The sequence below is a fragment of the Mastigoproctus giganteus genome, chromosome 6 (assembly GCF_048544385.1).
Source record: "Mastigoproctus giganteus isolate SK-2022 chromosome 6, ASM4854438v1, whole genome shotgun sequence".
NCBI classification, from domain to species: domain Eukaryota; kingdom Metazoa; phylum Arthropoda; class Arachnida; order Uropygi; family Thelyphonidae; genus Mastigoproctus; species Mastigoproctus giganteus.
The window spans coordinates 137,507,206-137,523,389 of record NC_143580.1 but is presented as its reverse complement, the minus strand read 5'-3'; the positions used below and the strand labels follow the sequence as shown (position 1 = coordinate 137,523,389).

At 39.7% G+C, this 16,184-nt stretch overlaps 1 protein-coding gene across 1 annotated transcript in view; it reads left to right on the top strand.

The window, feature by feature from the left end:
* Positions 1 to 16,184, top strand: part of LOC150084608 (von Willebrand factor-like) — a 283,645-nt gene that overhangs the window by 229,534 nt on the left and 37,927 nt on the right. Inside the window, exon 16 of the mRNA XM_090376305.1 lies at positions 13,219 to 13,360. Coding sequence (XP_090232431.1) covers positions 13,219 to 13,360 — 142 coding nt within the window. The remainder of the gene's footprint in view (positions 1 to 13,218; positions 13,361 to 16,184) is intronic.

Here is a 16,184-nt window from a genome sequence, read left to right as displayed (position 1 = left end):
CCAAGGAAGGAGCAGGGAAGATAGCGGAGAATGGTATAGCATAAGCATCTCCCAGGAGAAAAGGTTAGAAATATGAACACTTGTATATGGTTCTACAGTTCTTACATGATATGTATAGACATCCTTAAACGATACATAGAACGAATTTGAACACACATCGGCCTTTAGACGCTCTCCAATGCTGTCAAGGTGCTCCAGTATAACTGTTTGTATTAACAGAAATGCCGGCTTTTCGTTTCCAGATGTTGAAGAAAAGTATATATGATTCTAGTAGCCGAAACTACAAGCTCCGAAAGATGTAAGGTTAAACGTACCTCTGGCTCTAGGGATGTATGCTTCCAGTAGAAGTCAACAGTGCCATCCTCTGTATTGATCCAGAGTCTATGCAATTGGATTTCATCTTTAGCTCTAATGAAAAGCAAGATATCAGATATTTTATCCTTGAATTCAGTCCATTGCCTTCTCGATAATCTCATGTATGCATTAATGTCTCGAACGTGACATAAGGTTCGAATTCTTAACAAGAAACTCTCACTGTAGTACTATGACCCAAACGTCTATAGAAAATAATGTTCTGTTTTCTTACTTCATCAAACTTTGTAGGCACTGACATTTTTGACGATCCCCACAGAAAGTTTAAGCTGCAACTGAAGTCCAAAATGTTTCCGCCTCATATGCGCAGAATCTAGAGTTATTCCCAGTCAGCAACTGGGAGTAACTCTAGATCCAACGCTCCCACACCGAGGGGCGTAATAGAACTACAGGACTAAAGCCGTGTCAGTCAAAAGCAGTGCCATATGACTGCTTTTTTTTGTTTTCTAAAATACATGATAAGAATATACCCTTCTCGCAATAAAACAAAGGCTTGTTTTAAATTCAAAAGAAGACGACTTTACGATCCACAGGTGTGTGTTCGTAGAATTTGTTGTATGTGTTATGTACCGAACGTTGTTTTTCTTAGGAATAAGCACTACAGAGAGAAAATTTATTTATTTACATTTACTATATACAATATTTTCTTAAATTCATATCGATCCTTTTGGATAGTAAAATTAGAATCACAGCAAACAAGTTTTTTTTTTTTTTTTTTTTTTTGCCCTAACCGTTTTCAAAAGTCATTTCTAAGTTTAATGAAAATATATACTTTAATTCGAAAAACAAATCTTATTCTAAAGTAATTTTCCAAATACACTATACCTTCGAAAACCTGAATGCAAAGATTTTTTTTTTACCGTGTTCTGTACTGTTTGAAGCAAATTAATTTTACCAATGTTAAACTATGATAGTGGCGCCATCTATCGAGCCTTTCTGCAAGATTTATTCTTAGTTCTATATTTGAAATATAATAATTTTACATTATAAAGTAATTTTCCCAAGGTTGTTTTTAGATTTTAAAAAGTTACTCATTAATTGCAGTTTTTACCAAGTAATTTCTTTTTTCTACAGTAACTAAGAAATGACATACGCAATATTTACAAATAAATATTTTTATTGAATTTAGCTTAACATGATTAGCAACAAAAAAAAAAAAAAAAAAATCAAGAAAAGTTACGGCTGGCTTCAGGACTTCGGTCACTCCATTTGATTGGCACCGTAGATGCTCCAGACGTTGAAAATCCACTTTCACTGGCCGCATAGGGATTCCAAAACTCAATATCCTCATCCATTACATGTTTCAAGTCATCGTTATTATTTGGAGCCTGGAACAGGCCATCGTTGTCTATAGAGTCTGCTGATTGAGCTGAGCCAGGTTGAGACATAACAGACTAAGATGTGTTGCCATAGTATGCCTGACTTGATGCATCCAACGTTGAGTATTCTCTGCTTGAGTCAATGCTGTTAGAAAAGGGTGTTGAGGATCTTGCTATTGAAAAATATAATCCAGGCTCCCAATTAAATTCTTCTGCATTAACATCTATCTGTAAAAAGTTTTCAGCATTGACGGAATCAAAGGAGTTGCACAAACCAAAGCTTTCATCAGCTGATGATATACATGGCATGCTGTGACGAACTACTATACAACCAGAAGACATTTTAAAAAGGTAACATTAAGAGATCGCTACAAAATTAACCTTTTAAACGCAAACATAGATTCAAATTTACACTGATATACCCAATCAGCGGGTTAGGAAAGTTGAAATTTAACCAATGCTGTGTGTGTGTACGCATCTGCAATCAGTACAATTACTGTGTTTGGTTAAACGTATTTTCAGAGAAAAAATCAGATTCTGAAGTTTTTTTTCCTGTTGACTAAGTCACTCTATACTACCACCAACATTCCGCACATGTGATAGTAACTGATCTGTTTTAATTATTAAGCTATTCAAAATGTACATGACATAACAGAAGTAAATTTAAATTAACACAAATCAAAATCGTTATTGGAAGCTGAACAATTATAAAACTCGATGGTATACGTGGAAATAATCTCCGCGGTAATGAAACAGTAGATCATTTCAAAAGAATTTGAATGCTCAAACTAGACAAAAAAAAATGTCATTACGTTTCGAATAGTAAATAACAGTATTCTAGCTGAACCCCAACCATTGCGAAAATTTCGCAATTGGTAGCAAAGGTTAAAAAAAAATCGTTTATCGTTAAATTTGATTCCAAACTCTGAACTATCTCTACTCAAAATGAATTTGCATTTAAAACATTAATATTTCTGTTTATAAGTTCCTTAACTTTCCAAAGATTTACTTTACATACACATTATCCTGTTTATTACGTGATAAAATATCACTGATTACATGATCATATTTTCCACATTGCTCGATTGATGGAGCCGCCATCATAGTCAAACATTGGTGAAATTAATTTGCTTCAAACAGTACAGAACACGAAGTAATGGTCATAGTACTACAGTGAGTTTCTTGTTACGAATTCGAACCATATGTCAGGTTCGAGACATCTAATGCATACATGAGATTATCGAAAAAGCAATGGACTGAATTCAAGGAAAAATGTCTGATATATTGCTTTTTGTTAAAGCTAAAGACGAAATCCAATTGCATCAAGTCCAGATCAATACTGAGGTTGGCACTGTTGACTTCTACTAGAAGCAAACATCCCTAGAGCCAGAGGTACGTTTTAACCTTACATCTTTCGGAGCTTGAAGTTTTGACTATTAGAATCATTGATAGATACTTTCCTTCAATGCCTAGAAAACGAAAAGCTGGCATTTCTGTTAATGCAAACAGTTATACTGGAGCACATAGAGAGCATCTAAAGGCCGATGTATCTTTAATGATGTGTATGCAGGAACTGTAGAACCAAATACAAGTGTTCAAATTCTTTCTGCTAAGTGCTTGAAAGAGGGGATAACAACTGAGTTCAACGCTTATGGTTTATTCAGTGTAGTAAGTTCAATGAACTTAATTGTGCCTACACATTGAAATATACGATGTATCCGTTCAGATAAAAAAGCTTTGTCTTATTTAAGTGATTGTTTTAATTTTTTATACTTTTGTCTTAATATTTTTAAAAATTGTGATTTGTAGCTAGCTCTGTAAAATCTTATCAATAAAAAAAATTCTATTTGTAAAACACAGTCTATCAATTTCTTAGCTAATAGAAAAATAACTTTAGTTTTTTTCCCTCAATTAATAGCTTTAAACTTTGGGGAGTTACTTTAGAAATGTTAAAAGCATTTTATTTCAAATACAGAGATAAATTCAATTTGCATATTGCACCAGTAGATGGCGCCACCATTAACAATGTTGGTAAAATAAATTTTCGCATCAAAGCAGTACAGAACACAAAAATCTTGCCTTTTCAGGTTTTCAAAGACAGTCTCTAAACATGGGAGACAAATATTATCAACAATGAAAAAAAAAAAAACCTACATTCTAGAATAAGAAGGAAAATTTTTTCCATCTTGCAGAAAGGACCGATAGATGGTGCCACCATATGTAGATATGGGCAAAAAAATATGTATATTTATTCATCAAACACATAAAAAATAAATAAAATCATTAATTTCAGAAAAGTGGACTAACAATAACACACTACTTCCAATAGTATCAACATTGGGATGGGAATTTAAAAAAATAAAAACTTTGTTTCGGGTACACTCGGCCCTGCGAAGAAGGGCCCCTGTCAAGAGACCTGTATTCATTGCAGAATACAGGTTTCTTGACATCACACTCACACACTTTTAGCTATACCAGGCACATTTACACACGTTCTTACAACTGTATGAACGTGTGTAAATGTGCCTGGGTAGCTCAGTGGAGTGTAAAGTGTATTTATGTCTAACAGCACCAGGGGTTTCCCCCATCTCCGCATTGCTTTTATTGTAGGTGTACCAGTTGACTGGGAAGGCTAGAGATTTAAAAGCGTATTAATTTTGTATAAGTGTAAAGTATCTTTGTTCATTTAGTCGCTGGAGCCTTACTGAGGCCCAACGTAGCCCACACTTGGCCCTGTGGAGGCAGACCAGGTACACAGTAGTATGGAGCTTTACTCTGGCAGGCCCTGCCACCTAGTTTCCTGAGATTTCAGTGGCTAGGGCCTACGTAAAAAAAAAAAAGTAAGGCAACACGCGGTGATTTTCAGGGTAAGACGCTAAAGAGATTATTAGAGGCCAAAAGGGCATGCGTGACTTGATTTGAACAATTAATTTTAGTAGTGTGGGGCATACACTATGATATTTAGTCAGAGTGGAGAGGAGACTGAAGGCTTGGGTAAAAGTCAGAAATATGGGGTCGATAGGGAAGACTACCCCAGAGAAGGTCAGTGGGGCATGCCCATGCCCCACCAGGAGGAAAAGAGGGGTGGGTGAGGGGAGAGCAAACAGCAGAACTATCCCTTCTCTCCCCCACCCAGGAAGTGGAGTAAAAGCCCTGTGCAAGTGAGGATCGCCTTATGGCATCAGCAGCAAAGCTGCGTGTAGTCACAGTAGTTGAAGTGTCCAAGCTGTGAAAGTTTGCCATTCCTGGGACAGTCCTGACTTGTCTAGTAGTTAGTATATCCATTTTGGTGCAGGCGATGCATGAGCGGGTGTCCTCACATGCGTCATTCATATTTCTGCGTCTCGATCAGGTAGGTCGTTGTGCTAAGAGTCTGCGAGGTTCCTCCTTATTGAAATTTCTTATATTTAGTAGTTTTGTGCTGGAGGGGTAAGCAGCTCTTGCACGAGTTTCTCCTTATTATTGTGGTTCCCTGTGAACAGCAATTTGTGTTTTGCACTGGGTAAACAATTCCTGTGTGAATTTGCCTAGTGCCTTGTACTCTATGCATGAATCTAGTAGGTGCAACTCGATGTCTTGGGAAGTACGTGGTTGCTGTCATCAGTCTGCAGCATAGGTCTTCATAGTTGGTACATTCATACATTATCTGTTTCCAGGTTTCTGGCTCCCCACAGGAGCAACGTGGGTCCTCTAAAATTCTGAAAGATGCTAATTTCGCATTGAACACTCTGTGGCCTGTCAGAAAATAGGTAGTGAAGAGACCGCATTGAAACCAGGGTGGAGGCTTGCAGTACACCCTGTCTATGGTGGGCAGAATTTTTTTTATTTCACCTTTGGTTGAGGCAGTCCATCGATCCTGCTGTAAGTGCCTTTGTGGATTGATTTTTTTTTTCCTTCTTTCTGATTCGCAGCTGTGTTTACTGTAAAGCCAAGGAAGGTGCAGGGTTGTCCTTTTGAAATGCTGTGAGTGATGCTGCAGCAAATAGCCTTTAATTCCAGGGGGAGGGCCCTGTTAATACCTGTAGGGTGGGAATGCTTGTGGTACAGCAGGCATGGGTGATGGTTAGCAGTACTGTCCAGTGTCCGTCGATTTATGGTGGTTACGGCTTTTTGAAACCAGGCTGGAGAGGCGTAGGTTATTGTTGGTAGGAAGGTTGTTTTATAATACAGTGACAGGGTGCCTTTGTTGAGCCACCAATCTCATCTTGTGATTCTGGCCACTAGTGCAGAGTATTTCTTAATCTTTGCTCTGATGTATATCAGGTGGTACTGGAATGATAGTTTAGAGTCAAGTATAAGGGCAAGATGTTTTAGTTGGTCCACTAGTTTGGTAGTCTTATTTTCCACTTTGATTTGTGGTGGCCTGCGTAGGTCTAGTGTTCCTTTGAGCAAAATCGAGTAAGTTTTGGTCGGTGATATCTTCAGTAGATGAGTCTGTGTCCACTCCTGAAGTATCCGCAGGCCCTGGTTCACCTTGTCCTCAAGTTCGGCCCTGCTGTTTGCAGCGACCATTAAGATTAAGTCAAGGCCTGGGAGTGGACTTCTCCCAGGTCCATGGCCAGGAACTCATCAAGGATCATGTTCCACAGGAGCGGGCCAAGAACAGAGCCCTGTGGGCAGCCCATGTGAACCGGTCGATCTAGTTTCCCATAAGGTGCGATGACGCTTATTATCCTCTGGGAAAGATACGATTTGATAGTCTCGTAGAGGTTTTCTGGCACGTGGGCCTGCCGTAGTCTTGCCAGAATGCTCAGCCACCAAATGGTGTCGAATGCCCCAGCAAAATCAATTGATATGACAAGAAAGTATTTGCTACTGCATGAGGTTGCGGAGTATAGTAGATTTCTTAGGCTTCCACAGTAGGTGATTGTGGCTTAAAGCCAAATTGGGTCGCCATGTCAAGTCCAGCTGTTTGGTAGTGTTGGCTAATTCTTGTATATAGCAGTCTCTCAAACAGTTTACTTATAACTGGTAGCAGTGCAATCGGTCGATACAATTTCAGCAAGTCAGGTGGCTTTGCCGGATTTTTCAAGACTAGTTTTGCATTCGCTTGCTTCCATTGTGTTGGGAAGGTGCCAGATTCAAGGCAGTGGTTATACAGATTTCCAGATCCAGTAAGTCTGGGCCAGGACATTTATTGTTTCGTATGAGGTTTGAAGCCTGTCTGAGTTCTTCCAGGGTAAATGGTGGTTCACGTCTCTTTATAGTATATTCATTTTTCTCAGCACAGATTTGCAGTTGTTCTGGTAAGGTAGGGATGGCTGGTTCCAGGAAGATAGTCTCCAGTATATTGTTTATTGATTGATGCAATGTGGTAGTCACGGTGCCCTGCAGTGTCCTTGTTGTCATGATGGCTTCCCCTCTGGGGGGCTTGTTTGTCACTGTCTTGTACACCACTCCCCAGGGTTGAGCGTTTCCGGTTGTGCCTACAAACGTCTCCCAGACCTAATGCTTGCTTTTGGTTATTAGGTTTGTGTACCTGTTTCTTGCATCTTTATAGCTTTCCCTCAAAACTGTAATTTCTGCGGCCTGCTATGAGCTCCTCACTCTCTGAAACTGTTTTCTTTTTCTAATCACCTCGCACCTTAGGTTTTGGATATCTGGGGTCCACCAAGGAACTGCACCCGGTGTTGGATTTTTTTTTTAGTTTCATTGCAGCTTCGCTAATGCTTGTTAAGATCTTGGTGACTCTCATTCGGGTGTCGTTCAGGTCAGACGGGTGGTCTTTGACATGGCACTCCTCGATTCAGCGGGGTGTATTTAGGATTGATGAGCACAGGGATTGGCGTATTGGTGTTCTGTGTCTGTGGTTCTGGTTGCGGTAACGAGATCTGGGATTGCTATGAATCAGGGTACCATTGGTGGGAGTCCTTTCCATTACTTCTATATCTCTGCCCTTTATGCCCGAGATATGGCATAACAAGAGCTCCAGCAGGCCAGACTTCAGGATTGAAGAGTACTTCAAAATCTGCATCAGCTACATCGATCTTAAAGGAGGCGTAGGTGGGATATTTCGTAGGTAGCTTGGTGACTCTACCATTCATTTTGAATGCAGCAAGAAGGTTTTCCACATCAGCTGTGGTAGCAGTGGAGAGCCTACTAATGAAGGCATTACGGATCCGCTTGCTCATCATTCCAGTGTTCACAATGTGCATCTTGCTGAAGTGCAAATTGGTTCCAATAACTTTAAGATTGGGGCTCAGTTCCTTAAGAGTTGGATTACGGGTCAGTGTTTGTTCTTTTGTTCATTGGCTTGCAATCATTGCATACGCTGTAGTGTCTCTATGGGTCTTTACATTAGATACAATCGTAGTCCCTGTATAATGGTTACCTCTCACGTTGTTTGAGGCGGAGCCACAATTGCAATGTACTTCAGCAGCCAAAGCATTATCCGGTTTCGAGCGCGAGGACCCCATATGTGAGTTTTGTGATCGCGAATAGGTGCAACTTGGCAGGTTCTGCTCCTGATGACTTCTTTGGATCTTCTGTGAGGCAGTATTTCCTGAGTATCCGTTGGCACCTGCTGTGATTTCAGCATATACTGGTCTAGTGCTGGGTTCAGGGCACACAACTTCTGACTCCCATATTGTAAGAATGGGGGATGGAGAGGGGTCATGTGGTAATAAAGATGGGGTGGTTTGGGTAGGAGCTCTCGGTTTTGCGTGAACGTGTTCATCTGGAGGATGTTGCTCATGATGGTTAGTTTGAACAGCAAGAGATCACAAACAGATTGCTTCAGGTCATCAAAGGTTTTCCCCAACATCTCCAATGTTTTGTGTATGCATTCATTGTGTTCGCGTAGTCGCTTGTTTTCAAGCAGTAGGTCTGCGAGGATATTATGAATTGGGGATAGCATTATACATAGAGTTGTCTCGATATTTGTGAGGAGTGAGACCAAGAGTGGACTGTATTCAAGTGATGTTTGATTAACTATTGCTGAGATCTCTGTTGATAGGGTGTTATCCTGTTGGGAGCTACTAGATTTTTGCATGATGAGATCTGAAAGTCCATTTTGTTCTGCCGGTAATGAGTCAGGGGTCAATTCCACATGTGCATCTGACGATCTCAGTTTTTCTGTGTCTACCTCAGGTTCGGGTTGGGTCCTGTGCTCAGGTGAATCCGAAATTTGGTTAACGTCATTAAAAGTTTCACCAGTTGTTCCTAGTGAATGCATATAATTTTCTCCTTTACAGGGAGGACACTGCCAAAATTTCCGTCGCTACTTCCCGAGCCTCTTTAGATCCAACGCAAGACATTCGCTTCCATATGTCTTGAGACAGGAAGTACATTTTATAGCTACGTCCAGAACAATTCCACAGCTTTCGTTATTTTGGTGATCTTGCTTTAAAGGCATTTTCAGATTTTAGGCGCCGCAGATAAAGGGATTACAAGTGGGCTGGAAAAGAGTTTACAATTGTGTTTAGTAGTTGCCTTAACTACGTGTATTCCAAGCGATAAGTTTACTGATAAGATACAAAATAAGTCAAAAATTACAGCTTATTTTAGTTGGCTAGACTTGTTACTGTTGGATATAGAAATCCACTTGTACGAGGCGTGGATAATTGCTAGTAGGCAGTAAATGACGCATGTCGCCATGGTCACCTGACTGCAAGTACAAACTCATAGCGCATTTGCTTGACCCGTAACCGGAAGCGGTAGATATCTCTGGTCAGCCGTGAGTAGCAGAACAGCAAATTTTGCAGTATGAGAAAACTATAAATAATAAATACCTGAATGTCCAGGTCGCCACACAATGGATATCCTCTTGTTGGCGCCTCCGTAGCCAGGTGGGAAGGAGCAGCAGTGCGCAGCACATGCTTCTTGATTAGACCGGGGTTCGAGCCCGTCACCACCAAATACGGAGGATGCGGAAAAGTTAAGGAATGACCACCGCATATCCCGGAGCAATATGGCCTTAGTTGCTAATGCTCCTAAAAACCAACCAATCCTCTTGTTCAGCATCAAATTAGGAATACACCAACATCAAAATCATCATATTAACCTAAGCACAATTCTGTTAATTTAACTGATTAACCAGAGCAACAAAGACACACAGCCGTACAACTGAAGAGCATTGCCTCTGGACACACAAGGGGAAGGTTTCCAACCCAGTCAGGGGCCAGATATCAGCGTGCCAGCCACGTTATATTGGCTAGCTGTCTATTTCCCTGCTGTCAGCCATGTGGTGACCAGTGCAGTCTGGCAACAAAGGACACAGATAAATAATGCTGAGATCTAACTAAATAACCAGTGGCATGCTAAAAGCTTCTCACCAATGGTATCCAGTGTTGTTTATCTTCATGGGAGAACATAATTTGGACACTAAACTAAACTTAAGACACATTTAATCCAAAAAATGCAGGAACGATGATACGAGCGTCCTCACTGTACGGCAGCTATATTACCTCCTCCCAGTGGATAAACACGAGACAGTCAGCATGGATAACATGGGTTTGAGCCTAGGTAAAAATAAATGAAATAGAAAAAAACACAGAGCCATCTTGTGAGCGAAATAAGAACTAATTTTTCCCCCTAGACTCAACAGCCAATCACAGACAGGTTTGGGGACAGCACAACAGCCAATATGTGCAAGAAAGCGAGACTTATGCTGCACCAACCTAAAAAATTCTGAACTATCTAGCGAGAGACCGAGAGAGAGAGATAAAAGGGAATCACGAAGGAAAAAAAGAATGATTATATCCAGCTCAGGACCCTGGGTGTGCCAAGCCCATACCCACCAGATGAGAGCCCCTGGGGTAAAATTTACATTATACTATGAGCTTTTCATTGTCGTAGTAGATCTTGACATATTTCATCTGTGACAGTATCTGTTTCCTCATTGTGAAATGGAATGTGCAGCGTTTCCATCTCGAGTTTATACTTGTTGAAATCCTCAGCCAAATCAGTTTCGATAGAGTATTATGCATGGATACTGTCGTTTCTTGCAGATCTCATAGCATTGCATATGTAATTTGCGACAAAGCATAATAGAGTAACATGACAGTAACAATATAAATACTTGTATTTGTATTGTTGCAATCATACTATTCAACAATTAGCTACAATCAAATGGGTAATTAGACTATTGGCTTAACCTCTTCCAAACGTTGATTCAATAGAGTAAGCAGTGGAGTGAGCATAAATTACATCATTCATGATTATCTTTTGTGCATATAGGATATACAAGCGGTTTTTTTTTTTTTTTTTTTTTTTTTGAGAATAGCTTCTATCAAACAGTTTTGGAAAATGTAGGTACTTAAAAAGAACTAACAGTCGCTCTAGAAAGATCGCCCAAATAAATCGCCTGGTCACAATTCGCTTGGTACCCGGGCTCGAGATCAAGAGTATTGCACTCTTTCATTGCCTCTCTAATATACTGGTATTAGTAAAATAATAATAAGAGGAGTTTACCTCAATATAGTGTGTAGAACAAACAGCTTAACAGATTTTTTAAAGATACCGAATTTAAAATTGTAGCTAGGCCAATACGGAAGTTACACACTATACTGAACAATCGTTCAGTTCTTTCAGCGTTTGCAACACAAATTAATGATCTGGTATACAACATTTCTTGCGGTGATTGCGACTCGTCTTATCAAGGTTTGACCCGATTTTCTCTTAATATTCGTGTAAATCAACACGAAGCCTCAGTTCGTGCTTCTCGTTCAGCAGCGTCAGAATTAGCCTTTTATGCCATTAACGAAAAACACACTTTTTTATTTAACGAGACCAAAATACTTAACGTTCAACGTAATTATACGCGACTATTAATTGCAGAAACCGTTGAAATTAAATTACACGAGAATTCTGTTAATGTTCGGCGGCCATATTTGATCTCCGATGCGTGGACCTTTACGCGCATGCGCAAAGACAAATAATCTCCATTTAAGTATCAGGTTTAACCCGATTCGGTAATTTTCATTCCTGTGATCACGACATACGGTCGAAAAGTGTTGTCAGCTTCAGGAAGGAAAATCGTTTTGAATATTTTCGTTAAATTCTTTTAATTGCGTTAATTTGATTTTTAATTGTTTTGAATTGTGTTAAATTGATTATTTATATTTTACTCTAATGTACCGGTAAGTTGTCGATTTTTTTTCGTTTTTATTTCTGGAGGGTATCATACGGAAGTGTTCTACACACTATATTGAGGTAAACTCCTCTTATTATTATTTTACTAATAATATTTTCAACGTAGAACATATTGAGTAGTACAGCTCTGATTCCTACTCTAATATACTGGTATAGAAACCAGTTATTCAGAAATGTTTTGCAACTATGCAAATGACCAGCCCATATGTTCCAGTCAATAACTAGAAAGACGAAGACTCATTTATAAGACATTCTGATTTACTCGTCTACTCTGTCGGATAATTTAAAACAGCTGATGTATTTCCTTCTCCCATGAGTACCCCAGCAGGCTTTATAATTCCAGACATCTTCCGAAGCTAACAGTTTCCAAAAGACCAAACACTGCTTCCTTAGATAGCACTAGCAAATATTCTTGCACATGTTTCTGTTTAAATGACTCCCATTCCTGTAAAAGCTACTTGACCTATTAAAAATGATAGATCATACTGAAAACAAATCTACTCAATTAGCATTGTGGTCTTTCCAGGACAGAACTGATTGAAAAAGACTCTTCATCTCTTATATATGAAGAGTATACTTGTTGAGAAAAACATCACTCTGTACTTAAGTAAATCTTCACATTTCCTTCTCTTTCTATCATTAAAATCAGTGTACAACAATATTTATAACACCATTTTTCCCTGGCAGACATGCCTGGTCCTCTTTCACTATTTTTTTTTTTTTTTTAATGTTTCCAATTTCCCAGACCACACGGTAACAGAGTCACCTTTGTTGCATCTCAACGTGGTGAGGCAGCGAGTTTGGTTAAGTTTAAAGCTGAATTGGATGATTCTCTATTTATTTAGTTTCTGCTTATACACAGGGTTCGTTTTCTGGCATCATTTCGCCTTACTAATACTTATTTTCCTTGGAGAATATAATGTTCACAACTCCACCTGCCTTCAATTTTATGGGGTTGGAATAAAATGCTGTTTCGGATGTTTATTAATGACATCAACAAAGTTACAGCAAGTTTGAATCAATGGTTGCTGATGATATTCCATTCCAACATCAGCAAATATTCCTGACTTTCAACCTATAGTTGCCATTCCAGAAATATCTGGTAACTCTTTGACGTCACCATAAAAAATAACAATTGGTTCTCTAAAGATCTTTCGAGTGTTTATAAACACTCGAAAGATTTTACTAAAGTATTAATTGGAAAATTACATACGATAATAATAAAGCCTTAAATGTAAATTTATTATTAATTCTGGTTACTTGTACCAAAAACAGAACACGAATTTAGCTTTCATCAATAAGTAATGCAATAAAGCCTTCTTCTAAGAGTTGATACTAATTTTTAAAAGGAATAAAATTATTTTATAAATTAGGTAAATACATTTTTCATTTGTTTTATTCTAAAAGTTATGTTTGAATTTTATTTCATTCGCAGAGTGTCCGGAAAATGAGCACTATTTAGAATGTGGCACCCTATGCCCTCTGACATGTGAACAACCGGTACAACGCCCTTGCGTCAAGATATGCTCTCGGGGATGTTTTTGCAATAACGGATTTGTGAGACACAAATCAGGAAAGTGTGTGAAACCAGAGGAATGTTAATGAAAGCAGAAATGAATTGCCAAATGTAAATTCTGAATAAAGTTTAAGTCAGTTGATAGAATGTCTCAAATCAGATTAGTATATATTGCCGGACTGTCTAGAAAGCACTCTAGCATGAACATACAAATTTTAAGTTGGCTGAACACAACTGCCTACATAGAAAAATTTTTAACAAAAACATCTTTTCCTGACAAATATCAACACTCCCCCCTTCCTTCTTCACCACGTTTTAAGCTTATATGGTATGCTATCAGATAAAAAAAAAATTACATTTTACAAAAACAAATGATACTTAGCGAGCTGATATACACTGAGTGATCACTGAATTATGAATGCAAAACTGAATGCGACCCGTTCACCACGTGAGGTACGAGAGTGCGCAGTTAGTCGACCTACGTAGCATAGATGAGGTGCCAGTGGTTCAGTAGGTAGTAAAATTCCGAGCGTGATTGGTAAAAGGAAGGATTTATCGGACTTTGGTAAAGGACAGATTGTGGATGCTCGACGAGCTGGTGCCTCGATTTTCCAAACGACTGAACTGGTAGGGTGATCGAGAGCCGCCGTAGTTAAAGTGTACCAGGACTGGCGTCAAAATGGTCAAACAACGACCCGAAGGCAAAACTGCAAAGGTCAGCGAAAGGTTGATGTTAGAGGTGAGCGCTGGATTCGACAACTCGTACAGGCGCAGCACTGTTGAAGAGTTGACTACCCAATACAAAATGGGCAGACCCGGAACAATATCTGGAATGACCATGCGTCGCACGTATGGGCTATACCAGCAGACTACCCCTACGGCGTCCTCTCCTAACCAAGATCCATCGGCGTAAAAGACTCGCCTGGTGCAAAGAGCATGCAAGTTGGACGTTAGAAGACTGGAAGAAGGTGCGCTGGTCGGATGACTCAAGTTATTTACTCCACACCGTGTACGGATTTGGCGTCAGCAACATGAGGCTCTTGATCCATCATGCATGGTATCAAAGTGCAGGCCGGTGGAGGCGGTTGTATGGTGTGGGGCATGTTTCAATGGCAGGAACGTGGACCGCTGGTGCATGTGGAACCGCGTATCAGTGGTCTCCGCTATCGTCAACTGCTTGCTGACTGTGTACACCTCGCTATGTTACACTTTTTCCCGAATAGCGATGGTGTCTTCCAAGATGATTATGCGCCGAGCTATCAGGCACTTTTTGTGCGGCGCCTCCGCACAACACGTGCCTGATGCTTCTTGATTAGACCGGGGTTAGAGTCCGTGACTACTAAATAGGGGGATACGAAAAGGTCGGGGAATGACCACCGCATATCCCCGGAGCAATATGACCTTAGTTGTTAATGCTCGTAAAAACCAAATAAGAAACAAAACAAACTTGTTGTGCAGGAATGGTTTTAGGAACAGAGTTCTGACTTCCAGCATATCGACTGGCCCCCGAACTCCCCATAGAGCACTTGTGGAACACTATGGAAAGGCATATCAGTCGTCTGGATACACCAATCACCTCCATACCTGCATTGTTGACCGCATGACACACAGCTTGGTTGGCTCTACCTCCCGAACGATTCCGACATCTTGTTGAATCAATGGCACGTCGGATATCTGCTGTACTGAGGGCAAAAGGAGTACTACGAAGTATTAGGTAGGTGGTCATCATTCAGTGATCACTCAGTGTATAATAATGACCTCGAAGTGGGTCATATTCAGAACACTTTAAGACGTAAGTGATCGGAAGAAATTTTCCATATATGAAACTTGGATATCTGTTGAAGAAGGCCTGAATGGTAACATGCAAAGCATTAAGAAAGAGGGGCTTGTTTGTTTGCTGCCGTTCAACAGTTGTTTTTGTTTATTCCATCCCAAGGGAATCCCTTTAGTATGGTAGCTTTAGTTTGAAATGGCCATCTCTTTATGCGGAACAGCCAGAGTTATGATAAACTAAAGAAATAAACATTGTTTCACTAGTTTTGTTTATTTTTGTCACTAAGGAAAGCATCATGCGGAGAAAATCTTACAGGTAATTTAAAGAAATGTGGTAATTTGCGTAATTAAAAACAATATTCGTTGGAATGATCGATTCCTTTTCAATAATTTTTGAGTGGAAGTGACAAACGAGTTTTAATGATTTCACCAATAGTAACAGTATTAAAGGTAAAAAAAAAAGGGTTAACTGCAGCCATTATCAATCCACTGCAGAATGGAAGCTTCTTCAACAATTCATTGAGGGAAAAGGACCATAATCTGCCACGCTGGTCCAGTGTGTTTGATCGACCGTATTCAGTAGTCAAGAATTTGAATCCCTGTCTACTCAAAGACCGTGTGCTAGTGAGACCCGCTAATGACCACTCGGCTACAGAGGCCACTACAGTGTTATTCATTCAATTGAGGTATACGGGCAGGTATACGATTTTACCGACGCGTTACTGGCAATGGGTATTATGCCCCAAGACAAAGTAAAAATAGATTCTGGTAACTTTAAAAGACTTTACCTGGTCAAAATGTTAAGTATATGTTTAAAAAGTGGAATATATACTCTAAAAATGTATCTTTATTTTATATGTACATAAATTAGTTAGTTGTAAAACAGTAAAAACAGCTGACACCTCGTCATTGTTGGATAAAATCTGACAGAGCATAAGGTTCGGTCAGACTGTTAAGAGGTAAAACACGTATTATTAGAATCTGGGAACTAGATTGAAATATCTCTCAGAGATAAAACTGGATTCACATATAGGAGCGTCATCAGCCCTCCAATGTCTCTAACCCCTTCCTCTTTATGCGGAAGCTATTTGGTCATCGGCCCCTAACAACAC